Genomic DNA, 13,351 nt, shown 5'->3' on the forward strand with positions numbered 1-13,351 from the left:
TGGTCTTACCAACAGGTATAGGAGTACATTGTACACAAAATTAACATTCACTCTGTGTCACGGTTCTGTTAATCACAAGAGGTTAGTGTATGTCTATAGCTGGGTGATAGACAAGGGACATGCATTTGTTTCACTTAATTGTAGGTTTCGGATGGATGAGCCGATCTAAAATGAGTTTCACCTAAATGTGTGGAGCTGGTCATGCAGAGCAAACTATAATCAGGGCGATATTTTTGCTATCACACAGGATAAATTGTGTATGGAAATCAGACAGCTGTTGCTACAGAGTACATACTATTTTGCAGTCTTTCTTTTACAAGGTGTTAATATTTGAGATGTGTGCAGACCCCTGTGTTATTGTTTTGGTTCTAAAACCATCCTCGTGTTTTGGTTTTGGCCAAAAATCCTCAAATGCTTTTGTTTTGGATCTGGATTTCATTAAAAATTGTGAAAAACAGGTAAAAGTCATATGAGTTTGGGCTGTTTTTGTTCCAAAATTAGCATTTATAGCATTAAGATTAATTTACAGTGATTTACAGTCTATTTTCTTATGATCTCTTCACAACTGTAAAATTTTTTACCAATTTTGGCCCAAAGCTGCTGTGAACTAGCTGGCTAAAATTAGTGATAGAGCAGCTGCACAAATACATGGAAGTTTAATAAAAGATGCAATCCCCATTAAACCTCGTGGCACAGCAGTGTCAGAAAGGAGGGCAGTTTAATAAAGTAAAGGACACCTTTACAACATAAAGGTAGAGCACTGGCAGAGAATTCCAGGGTAGGCCCACCCTAACTGGAATAGCTTGAGAAAATTTCTGAAGCATGCAAAGTGTAGCATTCCACCTTGTCAGTACCTCTTACTTCAGTTGGTGGCATAGCAGGCAATTTTTTTGAATTTGCTGCAATGATTTACTTTACATGTGATCACTACAGACAGCATCTCCTGCACTGACCTCTCATTGTTTAAGAAATTCTGAACAGTCAACTTTTGAGGCAAAGCATGGCACAATGCCTTCGAAGCATAGAGGCAGAGCACTGTCTGATAGGATGGTCATTTTAGAAATAAAATAGACAAAGTGCCCCTGACCTAGAAGTCAAATGGTGGGAGAAAGACCAGCAACACAATATTTTGAACGTTAGACAGCATGTGTCATAGAAAGTAAAGAGTCAGTACTCAGAGATCATTAGAAGGACAACAGCATCAATAGACATTTTAGACGAGTAGTGCACCCAGTAGAAAAATGGTGGTAGAATGACCACGGACACACATTTTTTAATGTTAGATAGCATGCGTCATGGAAAGGAAAGCAGCAGTAATCAGAGCTCATTAGATGGACAGTAGCATCAGTCGGTAGTTTGGACAAGTAGATAGACGAAGGTGGTCTGCACCCAAAAAATAGTGGGAGTATGTACTGGAATGTAAAGAGGCAGTAATCAGAGCTCGTTAGACAGACAGTATCAGTAGTAGTAAACATTTTACACAAGATGATACACCAAGTTCATCATATAAAAAAGTGCAAGATGAAAATGTCCTTGGACCCTCCCACCACCCTATATGTTAAAAAGGACATGTACAGATTAACAAACCAAGCACTTCAGCAACAGGGAATACCACTTTTGTAGCATAAGTGCTTGATTTGTTTGGGCCCCTGAAAAAAAAGATTTTTTATTTTGGTTGTTGAACTGGAGAATAGATAGGGATCTTAACAATTTGCTAATGGACATTTGTCTAACAGTTGTCATTTATCTTAATGGTGTCATCACCCTCATTATCATCCTCATCACAGATGTCCAGATCCATGTAATTTACATTCTCATTACTGATGTCTAGATCAATTAAATTGTCATTTTAGAAAAGAAGATACACAAAGTAGGTTACAGTTAGGCAGCATGTGTGACACATTGATGAGAGACAGCAGTGGCAGTAATCAAAGCTTTCTAGATAGACAGCAGCAGCATCAGTAGACTTTTTACACAAGATGATAGACGAAGATGGGTCTGACCCAGAAGTGAAATGATGGGAGAAAGAACACGGACACAATTTTTTCAATGTTTGACAGCATGAACACCAGTTTCTATAAATGTTTGGGATGTAGTTTCCTCCAATGATCACTCACAATGTTCCCGGCTGTGCTAAAAACTGTTTCCAAGCCCACATTGGAGGGTAGGCAGCTTAAGTGCACCATAGCTAGTTTGTACAAGGGACTCCAAATTGCATTTTTATCATCCCAGAATTAAAAGGGACTGTCTATGATGCTAATTTGTACATTGTCATTAAAATAATCCTTCACCATTCTACTAATACAAGGTGTATCAGATTGAGCTATGGTAAAAGTGTCAATATATTTGGGATTTTCTTTTAAGTCTGACCAGATATCATCATAACCTTTCACATCGGTGGGCTGTATTGATTCATCGTCAGTGCAACTCTTAGAAAAGATAAGTATTTTTTTGGGCAGTATTATTTTTAGGAGAAGCTGTAATGGGACGTGTCTCTTGCCACTTGAGTTGACAGCTTGCTCACAAGGAGCTGCTTGCATCTGTGAAGATTTGTGGCAATTGGAAAGAAAGACATTACATGTGACTTAAACCTAGGATAAATAAGGGTCGCCAAAATGTAATGATCCAATTTCAAGATGCTGCAAACCCTTGGGTCCTGGTAAAGTGAATAAAAGACTTGCTCTACAAAATCAACATATTAGCAGAATTGTTTATTTTCATCTCCACCTTCAGCTTCTCTATGCTGGCAGTGTGTGGACTCACTTAATTTGTTGCAGGTTCAAATGGTTTGAGTAGTTTGCATAAAACAGAAAGGATTGTCCAGTTTGCTGGAGTAAGGTAACATGTCCCCCCTCTCCTTATCTCATAGCTTGATATATAGGTCTTGATGGCTTGTTGCTAAGTGTGAATTTCCACCTTGTTACTACCTCTTGCTTCAGTTGGTGGCATGGCAGTTTATATTTTTTTTGCAGCTGCTGCAATGTTCTACATGTGTTCGCTGAATGCAAAAAATGCCCAGAAATATTGCAGACCACAGATTACATCTTCTCTCATTTTTTAAGAAATTCTGCACTCAAAGTTTATTTGCTCCATTATCGGCATTTAAGAATCCTGAGGAGAGTCTTAGCGGCGTGAGCCATTTTGCTATGACACTTCTGAGTTTTTTTCAACAGATTGACACAGGTATGTTTCTTAGTGATACAGTGAGTAGTTTGTGTGCTAGCACTACTATGCTGAACAGATGAGGAGGGTGATGATGAAGCTACCAGCCCCGATTCTGCTGATGGCAATACACCTTCCCAGTGAGCTCTCACGGTGATGTTATCTTTTGTTTAACCAGTACCGTTTGTCCACATGTCTGCAGTTAACTGGACAGTCGATAAAATGGCATTTTCTTGGAAGGGAATTACGTTTTGTTGAACCTCCCGATACAGCTGAGGAATTGCTGCTTGGGAGAAATGAAATCAAGATGGAATTTGGCAGTGTGGAGACATGACCTCAGCTAATCTGCTTAAACCTAATGCATTAATAGCAGAAATTGGATGCACATCCAATGCTAACATAGCTTTAACGACTTTAGTGGTCCACTGTGCAACATGATCCTGATTTGGTTTCATTTGCAAACACTTGCTTCACAGACAAAACTATGCTTTCTCTGTATAAAGGAATCACCCCCAGCAGCAACAGCCATAGTGTGCAAGGATGCCTCTTGGGAATCATGGATTGTGTTATAGAGGTCAGTTTGAATTTGAAAATCCGTTGCTGGACTACGAACTAATAATGAGGATGATGATGATGAAGGTGTTGATGGTGAAAATTGCACGAGGTGTCCATTTATTCTACTGCTTGCTGATGCTGGACTGCTTGTAACTATTCACAATTGTCTACCTTTTGATAAACTACTTGAATGAGCTCTCTGCATATAACAGGGAGGAGGTGCCTAGAAGGTCAACGTACCTACCTCTACTTATTGTGGCATCACAAAGGCTACAGATACCTTGACACATGTTGTCTGTGTTGAGATATAAATATTTCCCAACACAAGTGCTGTTTTTGGTCTTATGCCCTGACATGACAATGCATTGATCATGCGAATAAAGTGGTACCACTGGTGGCTGCCTTACTTGTACACAATCATCATCATCATCCTCCTCATTATCTTATTTATGTACAATACATTCATCATTTTCAGATCCACACTTATCCCCTTCATCCTCTTGCACATTAGCAAGTTCCCATGTAGCATCCCCTATTTCTATGTGTAAATCATCCTCATTATTATTCATCCTGATATTTACAAATGGTTGAGAAATTTTGGAAGGAGACTGCTCCTTAATTACAGTGTCATAATCTGAAACATCAGACTCACATATAGCACTCATGGATGCCCTTAGACTCTAGAGGATTTTGTCAGTGCCCAAGTTGTTCTTCAACCTCAGTGTTATTTTCATGAACTCATGTGGCTGTTTTGGCGGTGATAGACCTACACTCTGAGTGAGAAGGTGGTTCATGGGAAGGATACATGACCATGTTGGGCACTGTCTTTTGCAATCGGCATTCTAGTACATGTAACTGCAGTAACAGGACCCCTACTAGCAAAAAGTGGGCACGGTCTGAACCTTCTCTTGCCACTGCAGGAGGATTGTGGAATGTTAGCTATTTTTATTTTTTATTTACAAATTACCACTTCATCAGAAACTTTTTCCTTTACATTAAGAGCTGATGTTTTCTTTGAAATTGACAGTGTTTATTTTTTGAGCATGCTTTATTACACTTTCTTCCCATACAAACTTTTTTTACTAGTAAATATTGAAAAAGTACTACTACTGCCAGAAATGGTAGTGGGATGTTCCTGATCCGTAGACTGGTTCTATGTTTGACAAGAGTAAAGCTACTTGAAGTTGTAGTTGCTTGTAGCTGCCTCAATCCAGGTGAACATGCAATGAGATAGAGAAAGGATGGAATGTTACCTTACAATTCTTCTGACACTGCTCCACAATACAATTCATTCAATGGGGAGTGGTGCTGCTCACAGTCAAAGAGCACCCTGTTCTCTGGCTGTTTAGTAATTAACATGCCACTGATATTGCCATTTGCACAATTGCATTCATAATGAAACACTTTGCATATTACAAGCAAGTCATTTTTTTGGGGGGGGGAGGGGGAAGTATGCTGTTCACAGTCAAGGATCATCTTGTTTTTGCCCGCTCAGTTGATGACACTGATACTGCCCCTCACACAATTGCATTCAGATTGCAACACTTGGGATTTTAAAGGCATTTTTTGGAGGTGTACTGCTCACAGTCATACTAGAAGCGACTAAGGGCACAGAATTTCAGCAAACATCCTACCCAGATTCTAAAACTTCTAAAATGGCAGCTGAGAACAGGGGGCAGGGCTATATATAGAAGATATTGTTCCAATACTCGTGAGATATGACATCTTACCAAAAATGGCATCTTGCCTCAATTTCAGATCAGAAATTGACGCAAGAAACCGAGTCATGGATTTGTTCGACTCAGTATTCCATAAATCAAATCTCAGAATGCTCTAGTTGTTATAAACAATGTAAACTTTTAGAAGATAGGAACAATGCAATAGCACTAGACTGCACAGTAAGACACCCTCATCTAACGGCCTTTATCCATTGGCATTTAAATGCTGTGTCTGACTTGTACTTTTAATGCAAAGGCAAAGCATACAACCACGTGTGAAATGTAATTATATTCTATGTCTCTAAACAAATTTGCATTCATACTGCATCTGCATGTGTTTGCTGCTTGATCCGTTTCAGTACATTCAAAGCATGTCACTGAATTTGAAAGAGTCCATTCATATCAATTGGAGTGTATTGTGTACATACCTGCCTGGGATTAAAAAGTGCAGTTTCACTATTGTGTCACTGTCCTCTTCATTAGTATAGCCAAACCATTTTTTTTTAAAGAAAGAATAAGTATAAATGCACAGTGAATCATAAATTGCTGGAAAATGTTTTATAATGCTGCTATGGTAGATTATTACAAAAATCATTAACAGTTTAACCTTTGTTGCTCTGGAGAGATGTCACCTTTCTGGACATCAGGGTTAATGCTATGGGTCAGACACCAAGGGGATATTTTATCAAACTGCGAGGTTCCAGCAGGTTTGAAAAGTGGAGATGTTGTCTATGGCAACCAATCAGATTCTGGTTATCATTTATTTAGCACATTCGTCAAAATGATACCTAGAATCTGATTGGTTGCTATAAGCAACACCTATACTTTTCAAACCCGCCAGAAACTTGCAGCTTGATAAATTTACCCCCAAGTCTCAAGCTCAGTGCCTCAGAACCTTCCTTCTATGGATCATTCAATATATGGAAAGTTGCTTCGGTGCATGTAAAACTCAGTTTTAAACTGAAACCAGTAGAAAGATATACACTTGTGTACATGGTGTGATTTATCAATCTTCTTCAAATGTTGAAGAAACTCACAGCTATTGTTGGTTGTCTATTCACTTTGGACATTATTATACTGATTATTATATATTATATATATTATATATTATTATATATTATTATATATTATATATATACTATATATTATATTATATTATTATTCTGTTGGTGTATGGAGTAACTCTTTTGGCCCTGACTTCCCAACAATCTCGAGGAGTGCTTTAACCTCTGAGTTGATTATTTTCTGGAGGCTATGTGTCCTCAAATAAGAAAGCGGACACAGCAATAGTGTATATTGTGGAGTATAAAGGGTTGTGCAAAATGCATTGTTTATGCACTCACCTGTATTAAAAGAGCATTGCACATTGGACATTCATTATACCGATGTCTGTCAGTAGCCTTGAAATTCTTGATTGGAATACTCTCAAAATTAAAATCTGTTTTTTATTTTTTTTACCAGGAAAAATAATTTCATGGAAACAATATTTTTATATGCATCTGATTTATTTCTAATAAAAAAATAACAAAAAATGTTTTCAAGTAAAAATACATTAGTGGAAATTAAAGAATAAAAAATAGTAATGAAAGTTCCTTCAAAATAATTACAGAATATAAAATATATATTGATAAAAAATACTTCTCCACTCATCAGATACAACGCGCTGTCAAGATCCCTGTCTGCTTCCTCAGGTAAGACTTACCTTCAACTTCAACATTCCAAGAAAATTGATGAATCACACAGTGTACACTATTGTATATCTTTTTATTGTTTTTGGTTTAATACTGGAGTTTTAAGGAACTGATCAACTTTTCCATATATTGCTGTGATTCAACCTACCATTGTGTGTTGCACTGGCCTCATTTAGTAGCGATGTGGTTAGGACTGATAGTGTTCTAATCCTATTTTTCTGTTGGCCCAGCCTACAGTTGATTTGGACCCATCTACACGAGGACACTTTCAGAATTTCTTCTAGGGCTACTTTAAGTTCTCAATCCACCCCTTTCGCTAGAATACACCCCTTTCTCCTTTAGGATGTTACCAAAACTCTTATCTATTCTCTGATTATTTCCTGTCTAGAATACTTCAACTTTCTGCTTTCTGGGGTTAGTCCAACCCATATTTCCCTTCTACAATGCATCCTACATGACACAACCAGACTGATCTCTCTCTCTCGCCACAATACATCTGCTGTACCACTCAACAAACCGCTACACTGTCTCCCCATTACTTACAGAACGTATTTCAAGCTATTCACACTTACTTTCAGAGCCCTCACCAACTCCTCCCTTCATACATCTTTGACCTTGTCAGAAGATATACACTCACTTGCCAACTTCTATCTGCCACTGGACTACTCCTTTCTTCCTCTCTGATATCCACTTCTCACTCCCTCATCCAAGACTTCTCCCGTACTGCTTTTCACTTAAGGAACATTTGATTAACTAGACTCTCCCTCAACCTTCAATGTTTCAAGCGCTCTCTCAAAACCAACCTCTTCACTATCGCTGATCCTGCCGCCACCTGATACTACTCTTTCTGCATGTTCTACCATGTTCACAAGCTCTTATTCTCTCAGCATTGCCCTCTTCCTCCAGACTATAGCCTCTTTGAGCAGGGCCCTCTGTACTGTGTTTCATGTTTGCCAGACCTTCATTAACCTTGTTCTGTTTTTATGTGCAATTTGTATTTTGCATGATTTTATAATTCTGGCTGTACAGAGCTGCAGTTTTTTATGCCCGACAAATATTTAATGATGATGGTGATTGATAGATGTATATGATCTACTGATCAAGTGCTGCACTGGCATTTAATCTTCTGAGTATGCTTAATGCATTCTGAGAATGTCACATAATTAGTAGCCTGGTCACATGCAATCACAAATCAAAACCGCCCATTTAACCAGACCTTTAAATAAATCTGATCTTTAAAGTAATATTTCCCAAACCAATCATACTGTAAATTAAGTTATAAGATGCTGATTCTATCGAATAGGATCATAGTAGTGTTTTCTATCTGAAGTGCAAATGGACATTTTTTCTCCTTAACTGAATAGTTGAAATGCTGTTACGTTCTGTTGCTTAGTCTGAGACAGAGGCAACTAACTATAACACACAGCAATACAAGCTGAAATCATTGTAATTTAAGTATTTAACATTTCACAATTTCAATGAAAATTGAGCAAAAGGTTCTGTATTTTGATGCAATGGTTATAGTTATACCCTTTTTTTAACAGTCAAAATACCTACAAGAAGAACATATATTGATCCAGATACATGTGAAGATCCCATGCAAGCTGTTCACTTGTTTGCAAAAGAATTGGATAACTCCAGCATAAAGATTGAAAGAATACTTGGCACAGGTATGTACAGAATATGATTTAGACACAATGTGCATGAACACAAGGAAGTATGTAAGTACTTTTCATTGTGCACCTGCTGGTTGCTCTGCATAAACATATGTTCTCGTGCTTATGTGTTTATTTTTACATGCTCAACCTTATTTTTATTAAACAATTAGGGGAAATATTTCTGCAGTTTTCGTTTTCGCTCATTTGATTACAGACACAATAGCAATCTAGGGGGTAAATGTATCATACCCCGGTTTTTTCAACTCGCCAGGAATCGGTGAGTTGACAGCTAGAATTTAAAGCGGCGCTGCCTTTACAAGCCAGGTCTCAGGGAAGGTTTTTGTCAAAGAGATGTGAAAAATGTATACAGCACTAGGTCAGTTTTTTAGGACACTTCTTTTCTATCACCACACTGTTACTATTATTATTAACTTTTATTTATATGCTGCCAACATATGATGCAGTCTTTTACAGAGAGTGTTTTAATCATTCTAGTCAGTACTTGCCTCAGCGGAGTTTACAGTCTAAATTCTCTAACAAATACACACAGGGCCGCTGAGAAAAATTTCAGGCCCTGGTACAGCAACTTCTTGGGGCCTCTTCTATAGCCACCGTACGGGGTCAGGCCACACCAGGCTGTTGACTCCTCCTATTACACAGGCAGGTCCAGGTCCCCAAGCAGACCCAACCCCCCCTCTCAGCACCCATGTGCACACACACACACAGACACATACACACACTCAGTATATTTGTGAACTGTGGGGGGAAGTTGGAGCACCCGCAGGAAACCCCCATAAACACGGCTAGAACTCCACCCAGATGGTGCCCTGGCTCCAGCGTTGTGAGGCAGCAATGCTATCCATGCCACTCATTGTTAGTAATATATTAGCAGGTTTTATTGGTATGCAGCTCTCACTGACCTCCATATTTAGTCCATGTTATCCAACATAGCACACATGCACAATATCTGACCGCTATACATTTGACAGTCCACTTGATCGGTATCTAATGGGCAGGCCACCTGACCAGTTTACAGTGTATAGCCCAACTGAATTATATACAATGCACAGCCCATATAACTAGTATACAATGCACATGAATTTAACCAGTATACAATGCACAGCCAATTTAACCAATGTACAATCCACCTCAATAATGCAGGGCCCAATTCTCATTTCACTTACTGCTTAGATTCAGCATGTCTGGTTTGTGCAATAACTAGAAGCAACCAGCATTGTCATTTGTTGTTCTGGCTATTTCTCTTCTATTGACCTGCAACAGCCATTCATTCACTAAACTTAAGAGACTTTTTACTAGTACAGCCATCACTAAAACAAAATACCACAGCCTCATCAAGCTCTTCTGGTGGCTGCACTTGAGAATTGCACACCATATCAGAACTCAAGGACTGTAACATGTGAGGAGGCTTTTTTGTGAAGGACTACAAATAAATGAGCTGTTTTGGAAATTTCACTGTAATACCTTATGTTCATATGCATAACAATATAGTTTTATTACAAATGTGGAAATCTTGTTTAAGTAGCGAAACCTATCCCAACTACAGCCCTACAAATATAATAAAGAGATTACAGGATTAGCTGTAAATTCTTGAATAATAGTACTACATAACAATATATTCTGAATTCCATTTTTTTAATCAAATAGAAAATTAATTTTACTGTTAAATAAAATAAGACTACACTTCAAAATCAAAACCACTTGTTTCCCAAAACTCAAGTACTTTATGCTTGACAAATTACCCAAACAAGCTTAAAAGGACTGTAACTTCAAGATATTTTATTGTGTTTAGCTTACTTACTGTATTTACTAGACACATTTTAAAACTATCCCTTTGTGCAGGCTATTATTGAATTCAGGGGGTTGAATTTGCTAACTTTTTGTCTAATCTCTTTCATGTTTATGTTATCTTCCAAATGTGGTTATGTTAACAAAGTTAACATAAAGGTGGACATAGCTTCAAAATTATGCTCCTATTTGTACAGAATTTGAAATGCCCCAATTGTGCCTCACATGTTCTTTGTCACTAGGCCATGTACCCAAGGTATTCTATTTTAGGAGTATTAGCATACCTCAATATAATTGACAGCAGTGATCTGTTAGAAGATATGCACTGAGGACCTCATTTAGAGTCGGACGCAAAGACCGTCTAAGAAGTGTAGGAGTGGGAGTGTCCCGCAGCTTGGTAGGGTATTACGAGTGGCAAGCATCCCCAGTTACATCCCACTCGTAATACCCTACTTAGCTGCGAGTGGTTCGTGCAGCTAGCTAACTGCTTGCGCCACCTAATTCCTGACGCACTGTTTCAGCGACTAGAATTTACTTACATGGTTACACACCTTCACAATTCCGCGTCCGCCCATTCTCACGTAGTGAGCCATAAGCTGTCATAAGTGTTAATGGCGTCCAAGATGCAGGCGGATATGGTGCTTGCTGCACATGCGTGATAGTGTTTTTTCTTTGATGCGCCTAAAATGGACTTTTCATCCAACTCTAAATGAGGTCCTGAATGTTTAACTAGCATCATTGCAAAAACTTAATTTGACCATACATTTTCCTGCCAAATTGATCAGATCAGATCATTCAATATGGTGCAGAATAAATAGATTACAAAAGGCCCTGAAACTTGTAAACCAATAAGGTCAAAATGCAGAATTTTACAGCATGGAGGATAAATTCTGATCCAATTGCAACTAATTTTGATCCCCTATAGTGTTCTCCCTAGCACCTATTTCCCGGGTGCTCCACCCGGCTGCTTTAGCTTGCCACTCGGTTCTTGGAGCCCAACAAAGTCAAATTATAATAGACTAAATCATTGTTTCTCTTATTAGAACAGGCACTATGTGAGCACTACAGACCACTGACCACCATTCTAACCAGTCCTGGTAGGTGTGGGCAATAATTCAATTTTATTTCAAAGTATTACAACTGCCCCACCCAGCTACTTCTCAATGCCACCTGGCTGGAAACATTTTGTGGGGAGAACACTGACCTACAATGATCAGTTGAGGCCCCAAACAGCTCACAATTGTATATCAATTTGGCTAAAACTATTGAAACTGGCATATGCGGGTAGCTTTGAAATGAAGGCTTACAATAAGATAAAACATCATTTTGCACAATAGGTGTACCAATGCCTTCATTAAGATCTCTCTTATCTGTCACGTCTGAAGCTTCATAACCTATATTGACCAAAAGGTCTGCAGCAAATGTTTGACGAAACGCCAGCATGAATGAATAAGTCAGTTCTCTTGGTATGTCATTGCGGTGCTGAATACATAGCTCTTCTTGAAGGAGGTGATTCAGTTTTGAAGATGTCTGATGTTCAGTAGTGTAGACAATTTGCTGTCTTTTTTCACTTTATATTCTCATTTACCTGCAGCTAGGTTGGCATTAAAGGATGTTGCTGATCTCTCTGTGAGGCACCACATGCTAACATCTGTTCTGAGAGGCTTTGCAGAAAACTGTCTGGAAATATGCTAAGTTACTAAATGATTTATTGATTTTCATCCACTTTGCCGCTGAAAACTTTAAAGCAAATTAATTCCATTCTTACAACCCTGAAGCTTTAATCACTTGCGCACGCCTAAACTTCAAGCTCAGTACTTCAGGGTCCTTTTTTTTTTTTCTTAAAGATAAGTTCATTGTAAGGTTATGGATTTTTTTTTAATGATATATAGTAAGATATGAAGACTTTAACTGATTAAAGCCTGTAGCACTGGCAAAGAATAGGGATCAACAAACCATATTTTAGGATTCGATCAAATGGCGAAAGATTCTACTGAATTTAGAGCAAAATCTGTATATTAAAAATCTACCGGGAGGGGCCAAATTTTTCTGTAATTTTTTTTCCTGGAAGCTAAAACTGAAGGGGTCATTTACAAAATGTAATACTGCAGTCCTGTGGTGCAAATGCTACTTTGTGATGTTATGTAGCTGTTCATACTTTATAGCACCAGTTTATACAGGTAACTGCATGGATTAGTGAGTGAAGATGGCAGGGAATGAGAGGGTACAAAATGTTGCTCTTGTTGGATTAGGGCAGTTGTTCCCAAACTGTGTGCCATGGCGATCTCAAAGGGGCGCCGCGGCTAGGGCAGGTGATAAGCAAGACAGGGGACTACTTGGAAATTATTTTTGCTTAGGGGTACCTTGAAACATTTATGGAGAGCCTAAGGATGCCTCGAACTGAGAACGTTTGGGATCAACTAGATTAGGGAATTGCTTGCTGAATTCAGTGCATAATCAGTCTCAGTGCTCTCAAATACTAGAAAAATATTTGGGGATTATTATTATCATTTATTTATATAGCACCACTAATTCCACAGCGCTGTACAGAGAACTCACATCAGTCCCTGCCCCATTGGGGCTTACAGTCTAAATTCCCTAACACACACACAGACTAGGGTCAATTTGTTAGCAGCCAATTAACCTACTAGTATGTTTTTGGAGTGCGGGAGGAAACCAGAACACCCGGAGGAAACCCACGCAAACACGGGGAGAACATACAAACTTCTCACAGGTAAGGCCATGGTCGGGAATTGAACTC

General features: G+C 38.6%; 1 protein-coding gene across 1 annotated transcript in view; it reads left to right on the forward strand.

Moving 5' to 3' along the window:
- EPHA10 (EPH receptor A10) overlaps window positions 1-13,351 on the forward strand; it is a 501,782-nt gene that overhangs the window by 430,219 nt on the left and 58,212 nt on the right. Inside the window, exon 10 of the mRNA XM_075195414.1 lies at window positions 8,671-8,796. Coding sequence (XP_075051515.1) covers window positions 8,671-8,796 — 126 coding nt within the window. The remainder of the gene's footprint in view (window positions 1-8,670; window positions 8,797-13,351) is intronic.

This window comes from Mixophyes fleayi, chromosome 2 (genome assembly GCF_038048845.1).
Source record: "Mixophyes fleayi isolate aMixFle1 chromosome 2, aMixFle1.hap1, whole genome shotgun sequence".
In the NCBI taxonomy this organism is placed as follows: domain Eukaryota; kingdom Metazoa; phylum Chordata; class Amphibia; order Anura; family Limnodynastidae; genus Mixophyes; species Mixophyes fleayi.